General features: G+C 43.9%; 1 protein-coding gene across 7 annotated transcripts in view; it reads left to right on the forward strand.

Moving 5' to 3' along the window:
• The window catches only part of brd4 (bromodomain containing 4), a 62945-nt gene extending 35512 nt beyond the window's left edge, over positions 1-27433 (forward strand). For 2 of the 7 annotated variants that reach the window (XM_036938049.2, XM_036938045.2), the window contains 20 exons: positions 1529-1964; positions 3801-3938; positions 4422-4557; positions 7657-8045; positions 8522-8923; positions 9308-9436; positions 9947-10225; positions 10556-10779; positions 11526-11905; positions 12242-12349; positions 12616-12818; positions 13331-13550; positions 13911-14371; positions 18887-19190; positions 19409-19515; positions 19966-20128; positions 21358-21503; positions 22761-22966; positions 23312-23579; positions 24205-27433. In XM_036938049.2, the coding sequence (XP_036793944.2) occupies positions 1695-1964; positions 3801-3938; positions 4422-4557; positions 7657-8045; positions 8522-8923; positions 9308-9436; positions 9947-10225; positions 10556-10779; positions 11526-11905; positions 12242-12349; positions 12616-12818; positions 13331-13550; positions 13911-14371; positions 18887-19190; positions 19409-19515; positions 19966-20128; positions 21358-21503; positions 22761-22966; positions 23312-23579; positions 24205-24273 (4602 nt within the window). In that variant the 5' untranslated portion in view covers positions 1529-1694 and the 3' untranslated portion in view covers positions 24274-27433. The remainder of the gene's footprint in view (positions 1-1528; positions 1965-3800; positions 3939-4421; positions 4558-7656; positions 8046-8521; positions 8924-9307; positions 9437-9946; positions 10226-10555; positions 10780-11525; positions 11906-12241; positions 12350-12615; positions 12819-13330; positions 13551-13910; positions 14372-18886; positions 19191-19408; positions 19516-19965; positions 20129-21357; positions 21504-22760; positions 22967-23311; positions 23580-24204) is intronic. The other 5 variants (XM_090193048.1, XM_036938046.2, XM_090193049.1 and 2 more) reach the window with 3 other exon arrangements.
• The last annotated feature ends 161 nt before the right edge of the window (positions 27434-27594 follow it).

The raw sequence follows: 27594 nt of genomic DNA on the forward strand, positions 1-27594 counted from the left end.
CATGTAGGCCTAATTTTATTTATTGTAATCTTAAAGGAAAAACTGATCCTAAATCAGCACTCCTAGTTCTCTGAGATGCTTGATTCGTACGCCCCCTGGTCTGATGTGTTAGTGTGACCTCTCATTGCCCATGCTACAGTATACAGAGCCTTCTCTCTCCTTTGCCTCTCCATCAACCCTGTAACTATTACCATTTACCACAGCCTTCATGTGGCGCTGCCGTCGAGCCCCGTCTGCCTTTAATGGGCCTTTAGTAGGGATGTGCATATTTCCCTTTCAAGATGATTCGAAATGTTTCTAGATACATGTGATAAGATACAGGAACTATACGTCTTAGTTTGAATTGATTTTGTGCGATTCGGTTTGATGCGATGTGTTTCGATGGACTGACATTTGTTGCATAAACACATACATTTTCCATTCTAAAGTAAAATCTGCTGCTGCTGGAGCTCATGAGCTGGGCCTGAGCTGGGCCTGAGCTGTGCCTGAGCTGGGCCTGAGCTGGGCCTGAGCTGGGCCTGAGCTGGGCCTGAGCTGGGCCTGAGCTGGGCCTGAGCTGGGCCTGAGCTGGGCCTGAGCTGGGCGTGTGTGTGTGAGAGAGAGAGAGAAAATGAACTATGTAAGCAGCTGAGCCATAAAGAAGACGAGGTATCTACCACCACAGCAGTAGCAGTGTCATGCAGTCTGACTCTATCCAACCTCTGAAACAAGAGTCACCCCACAGAGTGTATGTATTAAGATGTGGGATACAAAGAAAGTCAGTTATCAGCTGATGTAAAATGTCACCACGCTACCTTTTGTTGATTTTCTATTTCTGAAGCCGGGGCACAGGTCAGAGGATGTTGAAATGAAACGTTCATAAATCTTCCTCAACGTGTTTTACAGCTTCGGGTTTATAGGTGACTCAGTAAAATGACGATAACATGAAGAACATAGACTCGGGAAGTGCCTATGGTGGTGATAATTATGATACGATGCTGATGATTTAAGAAATGTGATATGTCTAGGGTTGCAAAGGGGAGGGTATATTCATTTACCAGTAATCTACCAGAATTTTGTTAACTTTCAAGGAATATATTTTATCATATGACATCTAGTGGCCTTTTTGGGAACTTCAGATTATCACAGGTGTCTAGGGTTTTAGCATTATTTTTTACATTTATTTTACTATGTCTGTCTTTGTACATGTTTTAGGGCCAAACCGATAGCAGTTGGAAGAGTTGCAGAGTTAATTGAAAATGCCGTTGTTGATTTATATACTTTTGTCATTGTTAGGCTATTTTCTCTTGATCCATGCGGTCTATCCACTAGAAGCTAATTGACAATATGGACACAGATAGAAAAATGTATACAATATATGAAAAAGTTATTCAAGTATAAATTACCAAAGTTACCATAGATTATGTTACTTACCAAAATTACTGAAGATTCCGGTAACTGGTAAATTAGCGGGAGCTTTGCAACCCTATATGTCTGACAAAGATGCTAATGACGGTCTGTCTGTCTGTCCCCCCCCCTAATTTCCTAGAGAGGCTAGTGAGGAGTGCAATGGAATCAGCGGTGCTCTCTCAGTGGAGTCGTCCGCGCCGCCGTCGAGACTGAACAACTGGTGTCCCGCGGCCACCGCCGCCCCTACCCCAACCCTTGCCCCTGCTCCGGCCCCTGTGCCCGCGCCCCCAGTCACCTCCGCAAGAATGGGGGACGGCCTGGATGCAACCACAGTGCAGATGTCTTCGTCAGGCAGCAGTAGCAGTAGCCAGGGGGGGCAGCCCCAGCCCTCCACCTACGTACCCACCGTGCCAGAGTTTAACCCACCGCCCCCGGAGTACATCAACCCGTCGCAGCCCAAGCGGCAGACCAACCAGCTGCAGTACCTGCTCAAGGCGGTGCTGAAGACCCTGTGGAAGCACCACTTCTCCTGGCCCTTCCAGGCACCTGTCGATGCCGTCAAACTCAACCTGCCGGTGAGTAGTGTGTTTGTCTGGTTGGCTGGCTGGTGTCACGCTATGTGGACTAGAAAAGGAGAAACGAACAACCTGAAAATAGTCTTTGGAAGTTTCATTAATTTAAAAGTTGAATTCACTAAATAGTCTTTTAGAGCAGGTTTGGGTTGTAGTGTACCTACAGGATGGTAATCCTCCTGCAACAGGGTTGGAGAACCCTGCTTTAGATTTCTATCCTGACTACCCATCCACATCGCTCGGACCAAATGCCACACTCAGTGTTTCTCCTCTGCCATGAGTCCGGGTTTGCTTTTCTCCCTGGCATGTTACAAAATGGGAACACGTTCTGACCGTTTTGGTCCTAGATACAGAAGGGTTGGGCCAGAGCCGTCATAGTGAAACTAGGAATAAATGCACAATGAATACCGCGAAACGTTGAGTCAAAGTAACATGGCTATATACAGGGAGTACCAGTACTGAGTCGGTGTACAAGGTAATTAACGTAGCTATGTGCATATGCACTCAGTGACCAGTTTATTAGGGATACCATCTAGTGCCGGTTCGGATTCTCTTTTACCTCCGGAACAGCCTGAATTATTCGGGGCATGGACTCGTTGCTCAATTGGTATCAAGTGACCGAACATCTGCCAGGAAAACATGCCCTACACCGTTACACAACCGGCACCAGCCTGTACCATTGACACCAGGCAGGGTGGGGCCATGGATTCATGGTGCTTACACCAAATTCTGACTGCCATCAGCATGACACAACAGGAACCGGGATTTGTCGGACCAGGCAAAGTTTTTCCACTTAGGTAGTCCAGTGTTGGTGATTGTGTACCCACTGGAGCCGCTTCTTCCTGTTTTTAACTGATTGGAGTGGAACACGGTGTGGTCGTCTGCTGCAATAGCCTATCCGTGACGAGGATCGATGAGTTGTGCGTTCTGAGATGCCGTTCTGCACACCACCGTTGTACTGAGCTATTATTTGCCTGTTTGTGGCCTGCCTGTTAGCTTGCACCATTCTTGCCATTCTCCTTTGACCTCTTATCAACAAGCTGTTTTCAGCCACAGGACTGCCGCTGACTGGATGTTTTTTGTTTGTCACACCATTCTCTGTAAAAACCTAGACACAGTCGTGCTTGAAAAGCCCAGGAGAGAGGACGTTTCTGAGGTACTAGAACCGGCTCTTCTGGCACTGCCTATCAAACCACGCTCTAAGTTGCTTAGGTCATTCGTTTTTCCCATTCTAACGTTCAATCCAACAGTAACTGGATGCCTGTCTGCCTGCTTTATATAGCGATCCACGGCCACATCACCTACCGTCTGCAGGAGCAAACCATTTCCATGAATGGGGTGGTATACCTAATAAACTGACCAGAGTGTAGGTAGGTGTGACTATGCAACAGGATAGATACACCACACACTTTTGCGGTGTGTGTGTGTGTAGAGTCCAGTCGGTGTATGACAGTTGGTGCAAAAAAGGGCAAATGAACGTATTCCGGTTAGCTATTCGATTAGCTATTTAGCAGTCTTGTTAAGTTGTCTTACGGTTTGGGGGTAGAAGCTGTTCAGGGTCCTGTTGTTTCCTGACTTTTGTGCACTGGTTCCTCTTGCCGTGCGGTAGCAGAGAGAACAGTCTACTATTTCCAGTGAGTGCTGGTTTTCCCTTTTCTAGGTCACGCCCTTACAACTCTGCACCCCAAAGAGCTTTTTTTTTTTTTTGCAAGGAGTATTGAGTTTATTATTGATTCTAGTAGTGTGGTCATGCCACCCAAGCACCCAACATGCACACTTGGCAGAATCCTCTGCCTGTGACTGTCCTGTTTATAATTGAATTATACTTAAACATTTCAGGACTACTACAAGATTATTAAAGTTCCTATGGATATGGGAACAATCAAGAAGCGACTTGAGAACAGCTACTACTGGAACGCCCAAGAATGTATTCAAGACTTCAACACCATGTTCACCAACTGCTACATTTACAACAAGGTAACGGATGCAGTAATGCACCGTAGCTGTTGTCAACCACCACCATAGAAATATAATCTATAGAAAGGGCTTGGAACTGCTAACCCTGACAATTTGAACGAGGTGGTTCATTTGATGACCACCACACCCAATATAGTTAGTATCAGAGACATATATTTAGAGTTTAGCTTACTTTTAGAATGGATGCTTTTCCCTAGGTAGTGCTAGATAAATGTATGTCTGGGTCCAAGGTAGTGCTAGATAAATGTATGTCTGGGTCCTAGGTAGTGCTAGATAAATGTATGTCTGGGTCCAAGGTAGTGTTAGATAAATGTATGTCTGGGTCCAAGGTAGTGTTAGATAAATGTATATCTGGGTCCAAGGTAGTGCTAGATAAATGTATGTCTGGGTCCAAGGTAGTGCTAGGTCTAGGTCCTAGGTATGTCTAGGTTTTTGTTTCTGGTACTGTATTAACATGGAGTGTCTGTCTCCCCATGCCTGCAGCCTGGAGATGACATAGTGTTAATGGCTGAGCAGCTGGAGAAGATGTTTCTCCAGAAGATTACTGAGATGCCACAGGACGAGACGGAGATTGCTGTCATGACCGGCAAGGGTCGAGGCCGGGGCCGACGGGAAGGAGGTAGGGTACAGCACACACACACACACACACACACACACACACTGAAACAAGTACACTCCCCTGGCCTGGGGTTTCCAATACCCTTTTCACACTACTGAATTGTGCTGGCCAGGTTACTTGTCCACCATAGTTGCTGGAAGTTGTCTTTTTGTCATCTCTTTTTTTTCATGTTGTGTTTCAAGTGAGCAACCTCCACTTTTCAAACTAAATAAAAGGAGGAATTATCACTGTGAATCATCATAATGTTTGTGTCAATTAATCCCCTAAGGGATGGGTTGCCAACTGGCACCAAAATTCATTTAAATTAATTCATTTTAGAGTTGGGCGGTATCCACAGTTGTGTTCCGTCATACCGTTTTTGTACCATACCGGGTTATACGGTATTACCGTAAGTGCACACAAGAGGTGCAATTTAAAAATAAATGATATTTAATTATTTATACCCACAAAACTATTTAGGCAACCGGGATCTTTAGGGCTCTATAAAATCCGTTAAATGTTTTTTGCCTCATTCTGTTTTATTTGTTCCCAAATTACATTTCCCCATTTTAGTTCTGTCTCCCCCATAGTTCTGTCGCCCCCATAGTTCTGTCTCCCCCCCCCCACACCAATGCTTAAAGAGAAATGTCTTATTTTTTCCCCACATCATTCATTATCCCCAGCACCACCCCAATATCAACAACACGTCCCAATGTCAACAACACGTTTCTATGTTTTGTAGTAAAAAAAAAGATACAAGGAGGTAAGTGTTTCCAATGACATTTGAAAACAATTAGTATGCAATGCCTACTCATAATTGGTTGAAATCACATGATGCACAACGATGTGATTGTAAACACTTATGTTCCTCTTTTTTACTACAAAACATAGAAATTAGAGGTCGACCGATTAGATTTCAACACTGATTATTGGAGGACCAAAAAATAGCCGATGCCGATTAAAAAAAATATATATATATATATATATTTGTCATAATGACAATTACAACAGTACTGAATGAACAATGAACACTTATTTTAACATATATAACATATAATACATAAATAAAATCTATTTAGTCTCAAACAAATAATGTAACATGCTCAATTTGGTTTAAATAATGCAAAAACAGTGTTGGAGAAGAAAGTAAAAGTGCAATATGTGCCATATAAAAAAGCTAACGTTTAAGTTCCTTGCTCAGAACATGAGAACATATGAAAGCTGGTGGTTCAATATTCCCCGTTAAGAAGTTTTAGGTTGTGGTTATTATAGGAATTATGACGCGTCGACTATTTCTCTATACCATTTGTAGTTCATATACCTTTTGACTATTGGATGTTCTAATAGGCACTTTAGTATTGCCAGCCTAATCTCAGGAGTAGATGGGCTTGAAGTCATAAACCGCGCTGTGATTGAAGCATTGCTAAGGGCTGCTGGCAAACGCAGTTAAGTTTGAATGAATGCTTACGAGCCTGCTGCCGCCTACCACCACTCAGTCAGACTGATCTATAAAATCATAGACTTAATTATAATATAATAAACACACAGAAATATGAGTCTTAGGTCATTAATATGGTCAAATACGGAAACTATCATTTCAAAAACAAAATATTTATTATTTCAGTCAAATACGGAACCGTTCTGTATTTTATCGAACGGGCGGCAACCCTAAGTCTAAGTATTGCTGTTACATTGCACAACCTTCAATGTTATGTCATTATTATGTCAAATTCTGGCAAATTAGCCAAGCGGCCCAAACTGCTGCATATACCCTGACTGCGTGCATTGAACGCAAGAGAAGTGACACAATTTGCCTAGTTAATATTGCCTGCTAACATGAATTTATTTTAACTAAATATGCAGGTTTTTAAAAAAATATACTTCTGTGTATTGATTTTAAGAAAGGCATTGATGTTTATGGTTAGGTACATTCGTGCAACGATTGTGCTTTTTTCACAAATGCGCTTTTGTTAAATCACCCGTTTGGCGAAGTAGGCTGTGATTCGATGAGAAATTAACAGGCACTGCATTGATGAAATGCAACGCAGGACAAGCTAGTTAACCTAGTAATATCGTCAACCATGTGTAGTTAAATAGTGATTATGTGAAGATTGATTTGTTTTTTTTATAAGATAAGTTTAATGCTAGCTAGCAACTTACCGTGGCTCCTTGCTGCACTCACGTAACAGGTGGTCAGCCTGCCACGCAGTCTCCTCGTGGAGTGCAATGTAATTGGCCATAATCGGTGTCCAAAAATGCAGATTACCGATTTGTTATGAAAACTTGAAATCGGCCCTAATTAATCGGCCATGCCATACCGATTAAATCGGTCGACCTCTAATAGAAATGCAGCCTTTTCACATGTTGATGTGGTGGTGCTGGAGATGATGAATATGAAGTTGTATTTTACATTTTTTAACCACATCAGGAGACCACTTGAGGTCTGGGCAAAATATGAGAAAGTTAAAAGTTTGGGTGTAGTACCCCTTTTAATTCCAGTGCACACCAGCAAGAGGCTGTTTTTAGCTGTGTTGTTTTGGCACAAGTGATGGTATGGTTTGCAAAACAAATATCCACTGGATTGATGCAAATAATCATGATATCATTCTGCCAGGTAGGCAGGGGCTACTTTGTAGTTAATGTTTAATTGAGAAGGTTTTTTGGGAAAGCCTTTCCATCTACCAGAAGACTTTTCATTAGCATCATGCTAACGGCTGCACAAAGTGGTGGACGCACGCTTCGTACATACAGACGGGGAATTCTCCTTGCCTCTTCAGAAAGTTGCAGGAAATGCGAATCAATTAGGCAGTCTTTTCATGTTTTATGGTAGACTTGGGCTAATTGCTACATTTTCAATACATTTAGTTGATTCCCTACTAAGTTCAATGTAGATTTTATAGGGCCCTATATCTTTATCCAGGAGGGGGTTGAATGTCTCTGCTGTAATCAAGAAGCTTGATCTTGACATTTAGCCACTTAGCTAGCAAGTTAAAAAACCAAATGCATAGCTGGAGCCCTGAGCTGGATATAATTTAATTGACATCTTAGAATTATTGTACATATTCAATTTCATTCATTCATCCATGCATTGTTCTGTCTCTGTGTGTCTCACCCTCCCAGGTCTGAACTTGAAGCCAGGCCCGACTATGGATTCTCCGTCCACCACCCCCCAGACACGGGGCTTCTCCAGCCACTCCCCAGGCCCCCAGACCAGAGGACCACCAGTGCAGCAACAGACCCAGGACCAGGGGCCTCCATCTCTACCTCCTCAGCCCCTCATGCAGGCCCTGCCCTCCCGCGTGCCCCCAACGCTACCTGTCCACACCCATGCCCACGCGCCACAGCTCGGGGCCCCCTACTCACTGGGCCCGTCGGACCTGCCACTCCAGGCCCCTCCTAAGCTCCCTATCATGACCACCGTGCCTCCTCCCCCCACCCAGACCACCCTGCCCCCGACGTCCATTCAGAGCACCGCCCCCATACTGCAGAACCCCGTGCCCATGGCCAAAGTGAGTAGGATGGAGGGTTTGGCATGCATGGGGAGGGTGCTGGGTATATTGCTTGCAGAACTGGGTCATGTTAATTTATAGCGCAAAATGGAAAATGAGAATGGGAGTTTCGAGGTGGTCCCTCCCTCTGTTTCAATCAGTTTTCTTCCATTTGATGTATAATGAACGACCCTTGATTCAAATAGTATTTGTGTTCCTTCAAATAGTATGAGCATTTAATTGAACCTCTCTGGAGTGCCAAATGGGCAGGGTTTGCACTTTTAGGGCTACTCCATTGGTTCCATTGCACCAGGAAAGCTCAGTCAATCGCAGTTCAGAATGCTTTTGATATAAGTACACTAATGTGTATTACCTTAAGTATCGGATCTAAAACTATCACATTCTCCTCTCATGCTCTGCCTCTTCTCCGTCCCCTTTCTGTCCCTCTCCCTGTGCCCCTCATTTCTCTATCCCCCTCTTCCCTTCCCCCATTCCAGCAGAGAAAGAGCCAGAAAAGGAAAGCCGACACGACCACCCCCACGGCCAACGACCAGCTGAGTGAGTCTTCTCCGGCTGAGTCCAAGTCGGGCAAGACGCTGCCGCGACGAGAAAGCGCCAGGCCCACCAAGCTTCTCAAGAAGGAGGCTCCAGACTCCCAGCACCACCTGGGCCTCGGGATAGGTCTCGGTCTCGGGGGACCCGTAGGACCAGGGGTAGGGGCTCATAGCCCCAAGCAGCAGGAGCAGCTACGATACTGCTCCAGCTTGGTCCGAGACATGTTACATAAGAAGCACGCTGCCTACGCCTGGCCCTTCTACAAGCCAGTCGACGTGGACATGCTGGGGCTGCACGACTACCACGACATCATCAAACACCCCATGGACCTCGCCACCGTCAAGGTGGGTTTTGAATGGAACACTATTATGGCTGCGTCCCAAATTGCACCCTTTCCCATATATATATATATATATATATATATATATATATATATATATATATATATATATATATATATATATATATATATATATATATATATATATATATATATATATATATATATATATATATATATATATATATATATATATATAGATAGATAGTACACTACTTTTGACCAGAGCCCATAGTGCACTACTTTCAACGAGAGCCCTATGTTGGGTTAGGGTTGGAAAGAAAGCCTGAAGGAGTGTAGCTCTCTAAGGGATTCCCTAGTCCTCTCTAAAAGGCTTCCAACATTGCAACGTGGTTTTGTGGTTGACAATGTGGTGATGTGTTTGTAGGTGAAGCTGGACAACCGGCAATACAGAGACGCCCAGGAGTTTGCTGCCGACGTGCGGTTAATGTTCTCCAACTGCTACAAGTACAACCCACCCGACCACGAGGTGGTGGCGATGGCACGCAAACTACAGGTAATCAAACGTCTGACATGGTTAATAATAACACCCTCGGAATTCCAGTTCACTACTTACATCTTCCAGAAGGAACTTAAGTCTGGTAACATAAAGATATATTTTAAATATTGAAATGGTAACATTCACGCGTGACAGATACACATGCAAGGTATATATATATATATATACATACATATATATATATATATACAAGGTAAATGTCACAAAAATCGGTTTCATAACAAATGCCTACATGAGCTTATGCCTTTTCATGTACCTGTTTGCTAAACTATTTGCTGTGTTACTGTTTTACTGGTGCAGCAGATGTGTTTGAAATCAGGGTTGTTCAGTAGGGAGAATACGTTTTGAAATCGAGTGAAATTCATAGGGTACTACCAGTTCCTGAACACCGATGTTTGCTTATCCATTGCAACTAGTTTTGCTGCGGTGTGCCCTATTGAACACCACCCAGTTCTGTTCTCTATCCAGACTCTGACACTGAGTATGTCCTCTCTCTCTCTCCAACAGGACGTGTTTGAGATGCGCTTTGCCAAGATGCCAGACGAGCCCGAGGAGACGCTGGCTTCGGCTCCTGCCCCCGCGCTGCTCCAGTCCTCTGCCCCCATCATCAAGTCCCAGCCGCCGCCCATCCTAAACCCCGCCTCCTCCATTCTAGGTCCTGCCTCCTCGGTCAAACACCCCGCTTCCTCCTCGGACAGCTCCAGTGATTCGTCATCGGAGTCGGAATCGTCCACCAACGACTTGGAGGAGGAGAGAGCCCAGAGACTGGCCGAGCTACAGGAACAGGTGAGGAAAGACCGAAATGACATCATTGAATACATATAGGATTGGATTGAGGGATTCCAGCTTCTCTGACATCTCTATTCATCATACATTATTGTAATGAACCATAACCCCCTCATAATTATCATCTTCCTGATTTTTCTTTGTTGGCACTAATAACATCCATTTGTGATACATTTGATGGATAAATAAAGTTGTTTAAAATCTAATTGAATCCCTGAGGGTGGATGAGGGGTGCTGTGTCATTTCTGACCCCCTGGGATATTTGGTCACTTCCAGTCAATGCCTATCCACTGTTTTTTGACCGTTGGGTTTCCTGTCTGTCTGTTTCAGCTCAAAGCTGTCCACGAGCAGCTGGCGGCCCTCTCGCAGCCACAGGCCAGCAAACCAAAGAGGAAAGAGAAGGAGAAGAAGAAAGACAAGCACAAAAGGAAAGGAGCGGTGGAGGAGATCCCGGAGCCGGCCATTCAGTTCCCCAAGAAGACCAAGAACAACAACAGCAGCAGCAGCAACAACAACAACAAGGAGCTCCTGCCCAAGAAGACCAAGAAACCCAGGTAGGAACGATACTAGCTTTTTCACACTACTGAGCCAAGCTGAGAAGAGGGGTATGCTACAAAGCAGGACCAAGGAGTAAGCCAGCTAACTTGCCTGACTATTTTGATGTTATAATTTTTTTTTAAAGAGGAGCTTGAAATGGGCATGGTCTAATTGATAAAACAAATTTAAATCAAATTTACCAGAAAACCAATAACTATTTCCGGTTGCTTATTAAAGTTAGCTGGCTAACTCATTGATCCTGGTTTGTCGTATACCCCTCTGTACTGCACTGGCCTGGTTCTCCATCCGTCTTCACGGTACAATACACAGCTACTGGAATTTCTGTCTTAGGTGTGGCATTAGTACAGAAGTCAGGACCTGTGACATTTACAAGGGGACACAGAATTTGCTGAGCGCATGGGATTGTATTGACACGTTATAAACGTTGCTGACCTCAAAGCGCTTGATTGCCTTTGTCAAATTACTTCATGAACCTGTTTTGTTGTTTTATAAGCTTCTGTCTCATTTCCATGCCAAGTGTGGTAACATGATTTGTTTTCTCCCTCTGCCTTGGGCTCTTTCTGCATTTCACGGAGATGTTATGTTACTGATGCTACATTACAAAGTCCATATACTGGCACACTACTTAGAATTCACTACTTATTTCGAAGTAGTGTGCTTGTTTGGACATTGGAATATAAAGGTTATTCTCTCCCAGTTAAAATAGTACTGATGGTTTATATATTCTGCTCTGATTTTGCAGTAAGAAGGAGGGAGGTGCGGTGAAGAACAACCGCTCCTCAGCCCTGGGCCCTCAGGCAGCGCAGCAGCCCCCAGCTCTGCAGCCCATGTCTGGCTTGGGGGAGGGCCTGGAGGAGGACCCGGCTGCAGCCGGAGCCCCCGGGGAGAAGGGTAAGCCCATGTCGTACGAGGAGAAGAGGCAGCTGAGTCTGGACATCAACAAGCTGCCCGGCGACAAGCTGGGTCGTGTGGTCCACATCATCCAGTCCAGAGAGCCCTCGCTGAAGAACTCCAACCCCGACGAGATCGAGATCGACTTTGAGACGCTCAAGCCGTCCACGCTGAGAGAGCTGGAGAGATACGTGTCGTCGTGCCTCCGCAAGAACAAGAAGAAGGTTCCTGGTGAGTCTCAACATGCGTATCTTTGCCTCCCCCTATGGCCAAACAAACTCCCGATCCCCTACCCCCTGTAATTGGATAATGTTGCATAATTAATTCAAATGAAACCCAAAATTACAGTTACAAAACATGAAAACAAGGTATTGTTAAAATAACTTTTCCACAGCTTTCCTCTAGCTCCTAGGTCACACTTAAAAAAAAAATATATATATATATATTGTTTTACCAAGCGGTTTCCTTTAACTTTGAGCAATTCAGTGTGTTATGTTGACCTAACATGTTTGTGGAAGATAGTTTGTCTTGAGAAGATGTCGAGTCACATGCTTCCCTCTCCTATAGTGGCAGAGAAGACCATGGAGGCCATGACGGCCGCCAAGACCAAGGCCAGCTCCTCCTCTGACTCGGACAGCAGCGACTCCAGCTCCTCAGACAGTGATGAGGAGAAGGGTAGGGACACGCTGCAAGGCCTTCTCATTTCACTCCTCAAATGTTGATTTTAAGCCTTTATTATCTTCTTTGAAGCATAACATTGAGGTATTTCACACGTGCCTCGTTATTTACCTCATGCGTATTTCACAGGCGTGGTCAATACTTGAATATTTGACTAGCTCACATTGTGGCTGTGTTAAAACAGATTTTTATCACGTATTCAGAATTGATAGACGAAAGCTTTGTTCAGTAGTCAGAAACTCCTCTCGCCCTTCTCTTGTCAGGAGTGGCTCCTAAACAGAAACAGAAGAAAGGCCACGGGACCAACGAAGGGAAGAAGCCCCATCTCCACCATGCCATGTCTGGAGCTGGTCCGGTCCCTCAGGGCCACCCTCACGCCCAGGCTCCTGTCCTGCAGCCCAGCATCCACCTGAAGCAACAGCAACATAACCCCTCCCCCGCCACCTACATGGCCCCTCCTCCCCCGGTAAGATTAGATTTATTAGATAACTAAATGTAGTAGGCTGCTCCAGCCGGAGACGACACCAAATGTAACATATTGGTCATTTAGATAAGCACGTCACAGTCCTTTGTACATTTTCCCTCAGCGCAGTCAGTGCTAGTAGGAAAAGACAAGTGCAGGATTTATTTAAAGTACTTAACATTACATACATGATCAATTATCCAGGATAAAAACACAGCTCGAATGCTTATTTCATCTGTGGTCCTAAAAATATGACATGATTGCATTTGGTTGTCTTTTTTTGTAAAAGCTCATTACAGGATTTTAAAAACAACGGCAAGACGATATACCTAACATATAAACATATATATTAGGGCATTTCACCCCACCCGCAATAACATCTGCTAAATATGTGTATGCGACCAATACGATTTGGTAGGGATGGTGACTGTACAGCGGGACTACACAGCTGATTTAAAAAAGCATTTGGCATCAGTGAAGTTCAGTGTATGATTGCGCTTGTGTGTAATGTCTAGGTAACGGTCACGGCGTTGGAGTCCTCCCAGCTGCTGGAGAACACGTTTGATTCGCTGCCCCACTTCGGCCAGCAGCCCCTCATGCACCTGTCCCAGCACCACCACTCCTCGTCGCCTGCCGTGCCCCCCCACCTCAACGCTCATTCCGCAGCAGGGCCCGTGTCCCCGGAGACGCACCCATTTCTCAACCAGCACCCCATCCTCCCCAACCCTAACCCAGGTAAGTCCCGGCCTCTTCCAGCCACACCTGCCAGATATTCTTTTTGTATTTTTTTCTCATATTTGAGCTGTGGTTGATTGAGCTTGCCTGGAGTAATGGGGCCAATGGAATAGTCCAGAATGAGCTAACGCCACCCATCTGGTACACTGGGCAGGATCGATCCAACGCAAACAAAGTATTTGAAAGAAAATACTTTCTGAACCCAGTTCTGCAATAAATCGGTTCCTTGTTACCCAGCATTTATTGACCTATGATTAGATTAACTAGGCAGTCCTTTGACTTTTTTTCATTGTGATGTTTCCATCCTGACTCTCCTAACCACATTTTGTCATTGTTTCCCTTCCTCCTCTTCACCTGTAGCTTTGCACAATGCCTTGCCCCAGCAGCCGTCTCGACCCAGCCACAGGGCAGCAGCTCTGCCTCCCAAACCCCTCCAGCAGCAGCAACCAGCGCCCCAGCCAACCCTACAACAACAACAACAACAACAACAACTTCAGCCACAAGCCCCTCCACCCCAGCACCACCTCCCGCCCCACATCCTCCACCCCACCCCCCCTCAGTCCCTGCAGCAGCGGCCCTTGTCCCCCCCCACCCTCACCCCTCAGGGCCTGCTGTCCTCCCAGCCCCCCCAGATGCTCCTGGAGGACGATGAGGAGGTAATTCCACCCTTACCTCAGATGCATCTCTACCTGCAGCAGGGACAGAGCCAGGGACAGAGCCAGGGAAGACCTGGCCAGCAACCACACAATCCCCAGCAGATTATGCAGTCTCTCCAGGTTCGCCAACAACAGAACCAGGCTCCCCTCCTGCAGTCTGTACAGGTATGTATTGTGTATATGTTGAGTGTGTAATATATTTATTTTAGGGTTGCCTCCGACAACAACAAAAAATATTGGTCGACCGAGAGTCGTCATGTTCAATCCATTGGTTGAAACTTTTAAACCTATTTTGCCATATATAGGCAGACACAACCTATGTGTTTGAATAAAACCAACTACATATGCACTGAGCTTGTCTGATGCTTTAAGCACACTGTTTGATTAAATAATTAAGATTATTAAATAATTAAAAGATGCGGAGGACGTGAAAAATACACTTGAACCGGGTGAATGTTTACTGGTTGCTCAGGAGGGGACGTCAGATCAGTGGAAGACATTTGACTTGGTTGTGGAAGCTACTGGAGATCAAGAAAAAGAAGGGTATAGTAGTGTGTGTGCCAAACAGATTTTATATATTTTTTCTGACCATTTGGAACAGTTTAAACAACACTAAATAAGTGTACCAGAGAGTCTGTTCTAACGAAGAAAAATAAATAAAGCCTTTATTACAGCAGACTAAAAACAGTTGCATGCATTGGTGAATTGCGGTTTATTTCTTGTTTAGGCTAATTATTCAAAGCTCCCTTTGTTTTAAAACTGAAATGCTTGATTGCATTCCAAAGCATGAACGTCTTATGCTGTGTGGTGGCATGAACGAATAAATGATTGATTGATACATTAGACTATATATTGAAATATAGGCCTAAGTTACGGTATTAAGACTGAGCAGGAAGCGCTGTTAGGCCTACAGCTCGATGGTGGTTGTACAAGGCTACTCTACAAAGCCTACTAAGAATCGTGACATGAATTATTATAATGATGATCATAATAATTATTGTAATAATGAGATCAAGAGAAAGGAGGGTATAGGAGCGAGAGCAGCTTGCATGTGATTTGTGACCAACAGATGCTGTAAGATTACAGTATAATTTTTCTTCCTGTTTGGAACAGGGTAAACAATAAGTAATACCAGTCTGTTCTAAACCCCCCCCCCCAGAAATTGTAAAGCCTTTATTACAGCATACAGATTTAAAAAACGGCAAAATCTGTGAAATTGCTTTATCCAACATTTTTCCCGTTCCATGAGGCTTGGTGCTCAGGTAATCAGTAGGCTGTTAAACACTCACAGGCAACAGAAGCAAGATATGTCTTATTTCTTTAGATACAGTACCAGTCAAAAGTTTGGCTACACCTACTCATTCAAGGGTTTTTATTTATTTTACTATTTTTCTACATTGTAGAATAATAGTGGAGACATCAAAACTATGAAATAACCCATATGGAATCATGTAGTAACCAATAGAGTTAAACAAATAAAAATACATTTTCGTTTCTTCAAATGAGCCACCCTTTGCCTTGACAGCTTTGCACACTCTTGGCATTCTCTCAACCAGCTTCACCTGGAATGCTTTTCCAACAGTCTTGAAGGAGTTCCCCCATATGCTGAACACTTGTTGGCTGCTTTTCCATCACTCTGCGGTCCGACTCATCCCAAACCATCTCAGTTGGGCTGAGGTCGGGGATTGTGGAGGCCAGGTCATCTGATGCAGCACTCCATCACTCTCGTTCTTGGTCAAATAGCCCTTACACACAGTGGAGGTGTGTTGGATCATTGTCCTGTTCAAAACCAAATGATAGTCCCACTAAGTACAAACCAGATTGAATGGGGTATTGCTGCAGAATGCTGTGGTAGCCATGCTGGTTAAGTGTGCCCCCCCATGCTTCATGGTGGGAGCCACACTTGCGGAGAGCATCCGTTCACCTAACCTGTGTCTCATGGGGCTATCTTTTGTATACCACCCCTACCTTGTCACAACAGATCTGATTGGCTCAAACACATTAAGGAGGAAAGAAATTCCACAAATTAACTTTTAACAAGGCACACCTGTTAATTGAAATGCATTCCAGGTGACTACCTCATGAAGCTGGTTGAGAGAATGGGAAGAGCGTGCAAAGCTGTCAAGGCAAAGGGAGGTTACTTTGAAGAATCTCAAAAATATGATTCCATATGTGTTATTTCATAGTTTTGATGTCTCGTAAAAAATAAAGAAAAACCCTTGAATCAGTAGGTGTCCAAACTTTTGACTGGTATTGTATATATGGATGATTTATAAAGCCAGGCACATTTACCAGTTAGGCTATTGATTTATAGACCTAATTAAGTTGGTGTTTGCTATCTCCCCACTTTGCTTAGACAATTAGGCTAAGCCCTATTCGCAGAGGACTTCTATTACTAGCATATTTTTGGTTAGTAAATATTTCTCTAGAATGTCCATTATTCCACAGGACGATTCAGACGGGATTACTTTTTTCCAAACTAATAACCGTAATTATTATTTATTTTTTAAATGATAAATTGAGAGTTATGACTGAAGCCCAGGCGATAACAGGGCTACACTGTTAACTCGAGCTTGGTTCCCAAGTTTCTAAACCATACCAAACCATATTTTGGTATAGTGTCGTCATACAATTTAAATTGAGGAAGTGTGATCATAATCATTAGGATATTTTAGCAATCCGCAGTAGACGTGCTAAATGCCCCCCCCCCCCCCCCCCAGCCTTCAGATGTGAGCTAAATAGTGCACTAGAGATGCATTTTTAAGGCTATGGGTGCGAATGTCAACTTATTTCCAAACGTTTACGTCAGTTGTATGCTGCTTTGCAATCTATTAACAGCAAGGGTTACATTAAATAGTACTGATGTATTTGGCAATATTCAATCCATTTCTACAAAAGCATTCACTGTGGAAGTTTATGCATTTCGTACTTCATTCAATTTATCGAATCAGTTATTGTTTTCTTCCGCAACCCGTGAGCAACACCTGTCAAACTCCGACATTTCTCTCAAAACACAGGGGTGTAGATTCGCAGGGAACTAGTATTATCAGAGTTCGCCAAAAACAGTAGGTTATTCTGTCTGGAATTGTTTTTTAAATATGAAAACTTACAATTTACCAGTGGTGTAAAGTACTTAAGTAAAAATACTTTAAAGTACTACTTAAGTAGTTTTTTGGGGTATCTGTACTTTACTTTACTATTTATACTTTTGACAACTTTTACTCTACTACATTCCTAAAGAAAGTAAGGATTAAAAAGTACATTATATTTTCCCTGACACCCAAAAGTACTCAGTACATTTTGAATGCGTAGCAGAACAGGAATATTGTCTAATTCACACACTTTTAAGAGAACATCCCTGGTCATCCCTACAGCCTCTGATCTGGCGGACTCCCTGAACACACATGTTTTGTCTTTGAATTATGTCTGAGTATTCAACTGTGTCCATGGCTGTGTTTTCTGGTTTGCTTAATATAAGACATTTTAAATGATTTAGACTTCTACTTTTGATACATAAGTACATTTAAAACCAACTACTTTTAGACTTTTACTCAATTAGTGTTTTACTGGGTGACTAACTTTATTTTCTTTTAAGGTATCTTTACTTTTACTCAAGTTTGATAATCGGATACTTTTTCCGCCACTGCAATCTACCTGCAGTGAAGCCCCTCAACATTTACATTACATTCAGTCATCTAACCGTCTCCCATCCAGAGCGGCCCACAGGAGCACCCAGGGTCATGCGCCTACACCAAGGGCACCTCAACAGATCTCCCAACCAAGTTAAAACGGGGACCCGAACCAACAACCCATTGGCCACCGGCCCAAGCTCCCAACCGCCAGGCCACCAATCATCCAATATCCTCCCACAGTTCCCCCGAGAGCTGCCCCTCAACCAACTGAGCCCCCCCCCCCCGAAAAAAACCTCCCCCTCCTGGCGTGAATGGTTACTCTCCTGCCATGTGCAGATTTGGACCGGACTAAAATGACCGATGTGGTGTTTTGTGCTAGTGCACATAATTACATTACCTGACCTCCCCCTGTAAAACGATTCCCGTCTGAATAGGGTGTAAGGCAAGGGCTGTTACCTTGTCTATTCTGCTGCTGCCCCTGCTGCGTTGTTCTCAAGCCCAATATGCTGGTTTATTTTGCTATTAAACACACAGCAACATATGGAAAAGCGGCAATTCTACGGTGCACTAAAGATTGTTTCAAAAACCGTGGACAAGCGACGGGGGGGAAAGCACATTTGTTTTAAAATAATATTAGATTGCACCATTATTTGTACATAATATAACCATATACATATGTCTTAGAGTGATGGACTGTGCCATACCGGTGGTTGCCGCAATGGATTAGTCCACCGAGACGGGCGCAAATCAGACAGGTGCCTTGTGCACCATGAAAATAAACTGTTAGGCTATTGGTCGACAGATTTAGTTTATTCTATCGACCAACCAATCGGCCAGTCAACTAAATGGGGTCAGCCCTAGTTTTTTTGGATCCCTTTTATCTTTTGCAGAAGCAGCAGCTACTCTTCTTTGGGTACACATGTGTATATAATATTCGTATTGTTTGTTGTGTGTGTAATGTACATAGTTTATTTCTTATTCAGAGTCACTGTGTCTTGGTAAAATTTGCCCTCTGGGACATTAAATTGATCCTATCCTCCTATCCTAGGTCCAGACCTCCTCTCTTCAGCCCCCCCAGCTCTCAGTCCAGCCTCCCCAGCCCCAGTCCAAGCCCATCCCCCCCTCGCGCCAGATCCTACCCCCGCACCAAGTAGCCCGCCACCTGCAGCAGCATGCCCAGATGGGTTACCCCTCCCAGGGGCCGGTGGCACAGCAGACGGGTCACTCAGACAGGCAGGCCGCTGCAGGGCAACACAAGGGGTCAATGCAGGCCTCGGCCAAAGCACAGCACATCATCCAGCAACAGCAACATCCCTCCCCTCGACAGATCAAGGCTGATCCATATAACAGTGGTGAGACTCAAGTGTTGATTGGTTGATTAAATTGGTTGATTGATTGGAAGACCTTAGATCTCACAAAACCTGGAGAAGTGTGTAGTGTCTCAGGGAACTACCTTATTATAACATAGCAATCTATACAGATTGTGTTTCGGGTATGTTAGGACACTGCTCTGTAGGTTTTGAAGTAGACTAAATGGTGATTCTAATCATTCCCTCTGTTCTGCTTACAGGGCACCTGAGGGAGAACCCCTCCCCCATCATGATGCATTCCCCCCACCTCCCCCAGTATCCCCCCATAACACACCAGTCTCCGCCACACAACCTGCAGCCCAAGAAAGTGAGTAGCGTGTGTATCTGTCTCTATTTCTGTCAGTCTGCATCTGGATCGGTTTTGCGAACGTGCATTCAAATAATGTTTTCTCTCAATGTACTACAGCTTCGCTGGATTGTTTGAGCTTGCCCGGTTCATTGACTAGTCCTAAAAAAATAAAAGTGCGCTGCAGGCAGGCTCAAACAAAAGCTGAAAGTATTTGAATGAAAACTACACGATTTGAATCCCTGACTAGTCTGGTTGTGTCGTGTGAAGTTCGGTAGAGCCTGTGTGTGAGGAATATACGTGTTAACCTGCATTTCTATGTGCTTGTTGAAGGGACAGCAAGCATTTAAGCCACAACCCTGAGTGTGTTTTTTAATGGGTGTATATCATTCATGGAAACGACCATTGAAGAGCAGAACATCTTCCAGAATGTGCCGTTAACCCTGTCCGGCCGTGTGCTGTGTGTTGAAGGAGCAGCGTGCACCCCCGGCCCTGGTAGCCTTGAAAGAAGAGAAGTTGCCTCCCTCTCCGGTGATGAGAGGAGGAGAGCCCTTCAGCCCAGCCATGAGACAAGACCCTCACAAACACCCAGACAGCCACAGCAAGCCCTCTCTACCAGGCCACGCACAGCAGAGTGAGTACACTGGTATGTGGGGACATTTTGCCAGTCCTCACAAGGATTTTTTATTTATTTTAGGTTTAAGGGTTAGGGTTTGGAATTAAGGTTAGGTTAAGGAAAATAGGATTTTGGATGGGAATCAATTATTTGGTCCCCACAAGGATAGCAATACAAAACTTTGTGTGTGTTAGGGGTGGGCGGTATACTATATTTTACTATATTCTGGTTTGGGTTTTTACTTTACCTTCTATAACGGTATTTCAATGTTTGGTTTGTTAAATACGCCACTCCGCCGTGTGTAACGTCCTCTTTTATAGTTTACTCCGCTACTTGAGTCGTTGCTCTCACTCTCTCAGCAAGCCCCCGCCCCCTGTCACTCAAGTGACAGTTGTGCAGTTGCTGCTCAACCACGAGACCACTTGAGTCGGCATAGTCAATGCAGCAGATGCTGCTTTCCACTTTTCTCCTTAATATAAATCCACAAAGGTTTTACAATTACACTGTTAGTTTCTCTTACAGTCCGCACACAGCTAGTTTGTCTTTTGTTGGCAAGTTTTGGCTCAAATAAATCGTCTTAGCTGCTAATGCTAATCGCTAGTCAGCTGCCTAGCTAATAAATGTTCTGCGTCAGAACAAATGTAGCTAGCTAATACAACCTGATTTCTGTGCTAGTGTAGGCCTCAATCTGCATGTTTGTGCCTCAGGGTTTTCTAAATCAAAAAGGAATAGGCGAGCAAAGAATGTTAGCTACATGAACTAAGAGAAAACGTTCAATGTAGCCAAAGATTATATGGTCCCCTGGGAAACACTGACCAACACTTTGGTTTCTACTCTGTCACAATATCTCCTTGGCATTTTCATTCGTTGTCATGTCAAACACTGTATTCAAAGTCCCTACTATTATGTTTGAACTATAGAATTAGAATAATCATATTTCCATGATTCCAACAACTTCAAAGTGTTTTGATGGCAGTGTGGAAATGATCTCCAATGAGTGCAGGAAATACAGAAATGATTGCCCAGCCTAGTGTGTTTTATTTGTGGGTGTACTATTTATGGGGGTGTACTATGTGTGTGGAAGAACAGTATTGGGGAAAAGTGTAGACAAACACACATCATCTGTAGACAAACACACATTCCATAAGAATGAACGTGATTGTGTGTAAAACAAACGAGCGAATGCGCACTATGTCTTTTCTTTTTGACATGTTCTGTATTCCTTGTATTGTGTTTACGTGCATCAGATGTGAAGTCGATGGACAGCTCAAGGCCGGTCATCCGTTCCTCGGAGCCCAGCGGTCCTCCCTCCTCCTCCTCCTCCTCCTCCCTGCCAGACAAGGACAAGTTCAAACAGGAGCCCAAAACGCCCATCGCCCCCAAAAAGGTACAGGTGGGTGGAAGACAGAGCAGCCCGTTGCCATACACACATACACCTTATTATAAACCTATGGGTGGCAGGTAGCCTAGCGGTTAAGAGCGGTGGGCCAGTAACCGAAAGGTCACTGGTTTGAATCCCAGAGCTGACTAGGTAAGAAATCTGTCGACGTGCCCTTGAGCAAGGCACTTAACCCTAATTGCTCCTGTAAGTCACTCTGGATAAGAGCGTCTCCTAAATGACTAAAATGTCAATGTAATACAGAGTATACAAAACATGAAGCACTTTCCACCACAGACTGACCAGGTGAAGGCTATGATCCCTTATTGATGTCACTTGTTAAATCCACTTCAATCGATAAAGTCTTGTGTTCCTATTTTTATTTTATTAGTCTCGGGCTGTTGGTGGTAGGTGCAGCCAATGCTTACCCGGCGCTGAAAACAGTTGCCATTTCATGTGTCTGAATTCAAAAACCCTGCCTTCCCGGTGGGCCTGGAGAGGAAATCAAGTGCACTATGCCACCGCTGGCCAATCAGATTGCTCAGATGACCGTGTCTGCAGTAACGTAGCAGGCATAAAAGAAAGCTACAGCAAAATTGATACTGTGAGATTTCAAAACGTTTATAACCACGACTAGAGAGAGACTGTCAACCAACACAGCAAAGAGCTGCTGTTTTTATGACTGAGTTCATGCTTAAGTTCTTACTCAGCACTGTCAACACTTTGCATTCAAACTTTTATAACCCACAAAATGCGCGTTCTTCCTATTTCCACTCAACCACAAGCAGTGCAGCAGTAATGAATGAGTAGGAAAGTGTCTCTATAAGGCTTGTGTTATTAGCGGCTTGGGTCTTTTTTAATATCAAGGAATATTTCACTTTCTCTGTTCATAGGAGTAACAACAGGAATTTGTGCATGAGGCAGAAATAATGCGGTGCGACTTGAGTTTCGCCATCAGCTGGAAGACGGTGTCCCTTTTTGGTCAGTGTCAGTGGAGGAAAGGGAGAGCGGAGGGATGTTGCGAGACGGACGGTCAGTCTGCTGCTCTCTCTCTCTCCGCTGAGACTGACCATCAGATGCAGGCACCATCAGCCCAGTAAAATAAAAAGCCAATGATTTAAATGTATGCTCACTCAGCTGTGCCTCACAAGTAACACAACAATGGATCTCTATCTGCTCTCCCTCAATCCCCTCCCTCGCTGTCATCTGTCTGTCTCACTCGCTCTCTGTCTGTCGCCATCCGTCTTATCTTTCCATCTATCCGTCGGTCAGGATGTGAAACTGAAGAACATGGGTTCGTGGGCCAGCCTGGCCCAGAAGTCCACGTCAGCGCCCTTGTCTGCAGTGAAGTCGTCTAGCGACAGCTTCGAGCAGTTCCGCCGGGCCGCCCGGGAGAAAGAGGAGAGAGAGAAGGCTCTTAAGGCCCAGGCAGAGCAGGCTGAGAGGGACAAACTGCGCCGGGAGCAGGAGAAACTACGGTGAGGATTACAGTTGGGTCGTCTTCAAAAACTCTTGAGGTGTTTCAACCCTGCATTCAATGTTTCTTTTTGTACACCGATGTTTGATAATACATGTTCTGTGTGTGTGATCGAACAAAATTTGTCCAATGAAGTTTCGCTTTGCTGTTCTGAGTCTTGCGGATCTGGGATTGTCGAGAGAAAGAACATTCCACGTTAGCTACCAAGCCTTTGCGAAACTCATTCCTTTCTGTCGGTCTCTGTCAAATTGAAGCACTTTGCTGTTCTATGAGTAAGTCTTGGTCGTCAAGAGAACATTTGCTACAAAGCCTTTGTGAAACTCACTCCTCTCTCTCTCTCTCTCAGAGGTCGTGACCGGGATGATGAGGATATCCTGGAGCCTCAGCAGCAGTCAAGGAGGGTTCATGAGGAGCCTCGAAGCAGACGTCTGGAGCAGCAGCAACACATCCCGGCCCCCCAGCCCCAGCAGCAACCCCAGGCACCAACCCCCCAGGCCCAGCCCGCTGCCCTCTCCCAGCCGCCACAGGCCCCCACACCGCCCCAGCCCTCAGCCCAGGACCAGCAGAGGGAGCTAGCGCGACGCCGCGAGCAGGAGAGGAGGAGGAGAGAAGCGGTGAGACTAGTTTCCCACATAGTTGGTAGGGCTGGGAATTGCCAGGGTCCTCAAGATACGATGCTATGGCGATACTTATTGATTCGATTCCATGGTCCTAACATATTGCTCGCCATATATCTACTGTAGATAGACGAGAGAGCCATGAAAAAAATAGTTTTGATCGTTCATGGAAATAAGTGCTGAAAACAAATTGGTTCCCTATTTAAAAAGGAGAAAAAGCTTTGAAGGAAAAATAATGGATACAGACAACTAGTGCAAAAATAATATTGCGACATTGTCAAAACGATACGGTATATCGTCAAATCCCGATATGTAACTAAATCAAAAATGTTCCCCCATTGCTAATAGTCGGGGATTGGGTCATTTGTTTGTTACTGTAGGGTTATTGTCCTGTGTGTTTCATAGTTGGCACGTCTCTCTTTGTGACTATTGCATGTCCTTAATTGTCCTGTCTCGTGTATTGCATTTTGTAAAACAATTTGACATGTCCATGTCTTTCTCTTTGGGAATTGACAGAAGGGGAGAAGCACAAAAGTGGTGTCAGTGAGTTTATGATCAAGTCCCTCTGCCATGTTCAGTCTCTCAGCTCTTCTGACACCTCAATCTCTCTTCCCCTCTCCAGATGGCGGCGACCATCGACATGAATTTCCAAAGCGACCTGATGGCCATCTTTGAGGAGAACTTGTTCTGATGACGAGAGAACCCCCAGAAACTTAACACTGAAACAAGAACACATAACAGAATAATGAATATGGAATTGAACATTTCTTATGAAATGGGGGGTGGGGTTAATGAACCAAGATACAGGATGTGAATTAAACAACCCCCCCCCCCAAAGCAGAGGGTGATCTTCAGCTAGACTGGCGAGCTACTCGGCTGTTAGCTGCTCTGCTATGCAGCCTCTGGATGTAAGATGCAACATTGAAGGAGCGACATAGACAGGATATTTTCAACCACGTTTGGTGTCGTTTCTCTGGGGATTTGACCCTTGTTGCCCCTGGCAACATGACATGGGGGAAAGGACTCTGGGTGGTTATGTAATTTCACGCCTGTTTGATACTTTCACACGGGACAGAGCGAAGGAGAACAATCTTGTAAATGGAAGTGAAAGACGATAATGGGAAAAACGCAAAGTACCTATGCGTATCTACGGACCGAGACTGGGGTGTTCATATAGACTGCCAGACAAGAGGAGAGGCAGAATAAATATTTTTATGTGATCTGTTTTTTGTTTTGTTAGAGAGAACACATGTAAGGAAATGTTGGGGACAGGTGTGTGTGTGTGTGTATAAGGGGGGGAGGGACTTCAACTTCTGACGTGTTCTTTTTCCAGGAGAGGAGGTACAGTACAGCTTTGCCTTCTGCCTCACTCTTGTCCTTTGTCCACACACACACACACAGACCGTACATTAGTTAGGCCTCTCTCTCCCTTGCCTGGGCATATGAACAAATCAGTAACAACAAAGTATGGAACAGTCTGCCGGCAGTGGGAGGGAGAAAGCAGAATTAAATGCAGATTTCTTTTTTCATTATGTAGGATCTACTGTAAAGAGGTATTTTCTTATTCTATGATTACTGTTTATTTGTTTTGTTTTTTGTATATATTTTTGTCCCTCCCTCCCCAACACACTTGCCCCCACTGTCTATGCCAAACAACCATTACCTTTTTAATGCTGAACTCCTCCCACTTCTCCTTTAAAACAAAAAAAGCTTATTTGTTCAAATAACGTGTTTTTTTCCCTTAATATATAAATAGATTTTTCCCCCGTGTCCTTGTCACCCCTCTTCAAACAAAGCGTTTTAGGTAGTTTTTTTTTAAGAGGATAAAACCTAATATATGCATTATTCCAACAAGTGTTAATTAATTAAAGAACCATTTGAAGTTTTCATATTTCATGTCTTCTTCCTCATCTGAAGCTGGAGCAAAACAGTTTGATCACTACTAGAGGCAGAGGCTCAGTCCCAAATGGCACCTGATTTCCTACATAGTGCACTAGTTTAGTAGTGCTCTGTAAAGGGGATAGGGTGCTATTTTGGATGAAGCCAGAGTCCAGCTGTTTCTAGAGCTATGTCTTGGTTGGGTTGAATCTGAGTTCACCATCACTGTAACCACCTTATTGTGTATTATTACGCTTGGAGACAGCTAGGAAAGTGGTCATTAATGGCATTTTCCTCTTTGCAGCTGATTCATATTAACTATTGAACCAGAGAATCAGTAACTATCACTGAACTGTTTGATGTATAAACTGTGTTGATTCCTCCCTGTTCCTTGCTTGTATATTGGCCTGGAATTTGCCTAGTTAAAGTTAAAAAGAAAGTTACATTATACACACTAGCATACTACTTACAATGAAACAATGCATTGGACATGCAAAATAAGTGGTGTGCTGGTATGGTTGTTGGAACATATCCAAAGGGTTTAAATCTGGTAGTGAGCCCGTCACTCTACTTTTACATGTCATTTGGGGACAAGGAATGGGGTGAGAGGCAAACCTCAAAACACAATTAGTTCTAACTGCAACTTTATTGGACTCTTATAAGAACAGATGAGACACTTCTTACAGGTTTAGTTCCAGGATGCATCCAAAATGTTCCTTATATAGTGCATTGCTTTTGACCAGGGCACATGGGGTACTGTAGTGTACTATATAGGAAATAGGGTGCCATTTGGGATGTAACTCCCCCCTACAGACTTTACTAATGCTGAGAGCAGAGACCAAAAAAAGAGCTCCACCTCCTGGCTAGTCTGTGCATGAGTCTTGTTATTATTATTATTATTATGACTACAATTAATCAGAGGGAAACTTTTAGCCGTACAAAAATACGAGAAATAAATGACAACATTTTGACAAAAAAAATGTTCTAGAAAACCCTACAAAAACAGCTCTGATTTCTATAATTTTTCTTGTTCAATTCTAGTGGATACATGTAAGTTCTAATTCTGTTGTTGGCGAGGGGGTCACAGGTCGAGAGTCAAGACAGGTTGACCTCTGACCCTGTCCTCTGCATTTTCTCTTATGGTGTTTTTCTCCAGTGCCTGTATTGTTCTATGATTCTAGTTGGCATATATTACATTTGGGGTGGATACAGTATGTACGGGTGGGAAGGGGAGGGAGGGAGATTTAGGATAAGCTTGTGTAAAAAGTCAAAGGAAAAGTCAGCATTTTATATTTTACCCATTTAACGATATTCAGGTTTAAATCTAGTTTTAGCTGGACTTCTGTGGTATGAGTGTACACTTGACTCGACTACTTTCTCATTTTCATTCAATCAGTACATTTTTAGGTGGACCTGTTTCTGCCGCGCCACTTTAGCATTTGTGTGTCAGAACGTTTGTGTGGATGAGTGTGTGTATGATTTTAGTATGTGGCGCAGGGACGCATGTGCCCCATTTATAGAAAAGCATTTGAAATGGGGATGAAGATTAATATACAAAATGCTACAAGAGAATGAGTTTCTTTGCTAAAGCCAGTCATCATTTTGATGGAGTCCACCATATATGAATAGCCTATACATAATTTTGTTTTGTTAGAAAAGTTATGAAAAGGTCAAATACTTTTTCATTCCTTCAAGCCTTTTATTAATTCCTTATTTTATCCCCATGGTAACTGATGGACATGATGTGCCATAAATATGGATTCTTCTTCAGAATGTGCTCAGCAGAGTTTGCTTTATTCAGGTATTTTATTTTGTGTTACATTTTTGGTCTTTTGTTTTTTTGGGGCGTTTTGTGTAACATTTTCCTCGATTTATTGTTTGGTATGTGAGTGGTCTGTCGAGGTCAATGATTAAATCTGTTATGATCATGGAGTAAACTCATCTCTTTTATAGAAAATAAAAAATAAACAAAATGTTGGTATTTTTTTCATTGCATTGGATCAAATCAAATTTATTTATATAGCCCTTCGTACATCAGCTGATATCTCAAAGTGCTGTACAGAAACCCAGCCTAAAACCCCAAACAGCAAGCAATGCAGGTGTTGAAGCACGTTGGCTAGGAAAAACTCCCTAG

Source organism: Oncorhynchus mykiss, chromosome 12, assembly GCF_057628025.1.
Source record: "Oncorhynchus mykiss isolate SJ-2025 chromosome 12, ASM5762802v1, whole genome shotgun sequence".
In the NCBI taxonomy this organism is placed as follows: domain Eukaryota; kingdom Metazoa; phylum Chordata; class Actinopteri; order Salmoniformes; family Salmonidae; genus Oncorhynchus; species Oncorhynchus mykiss.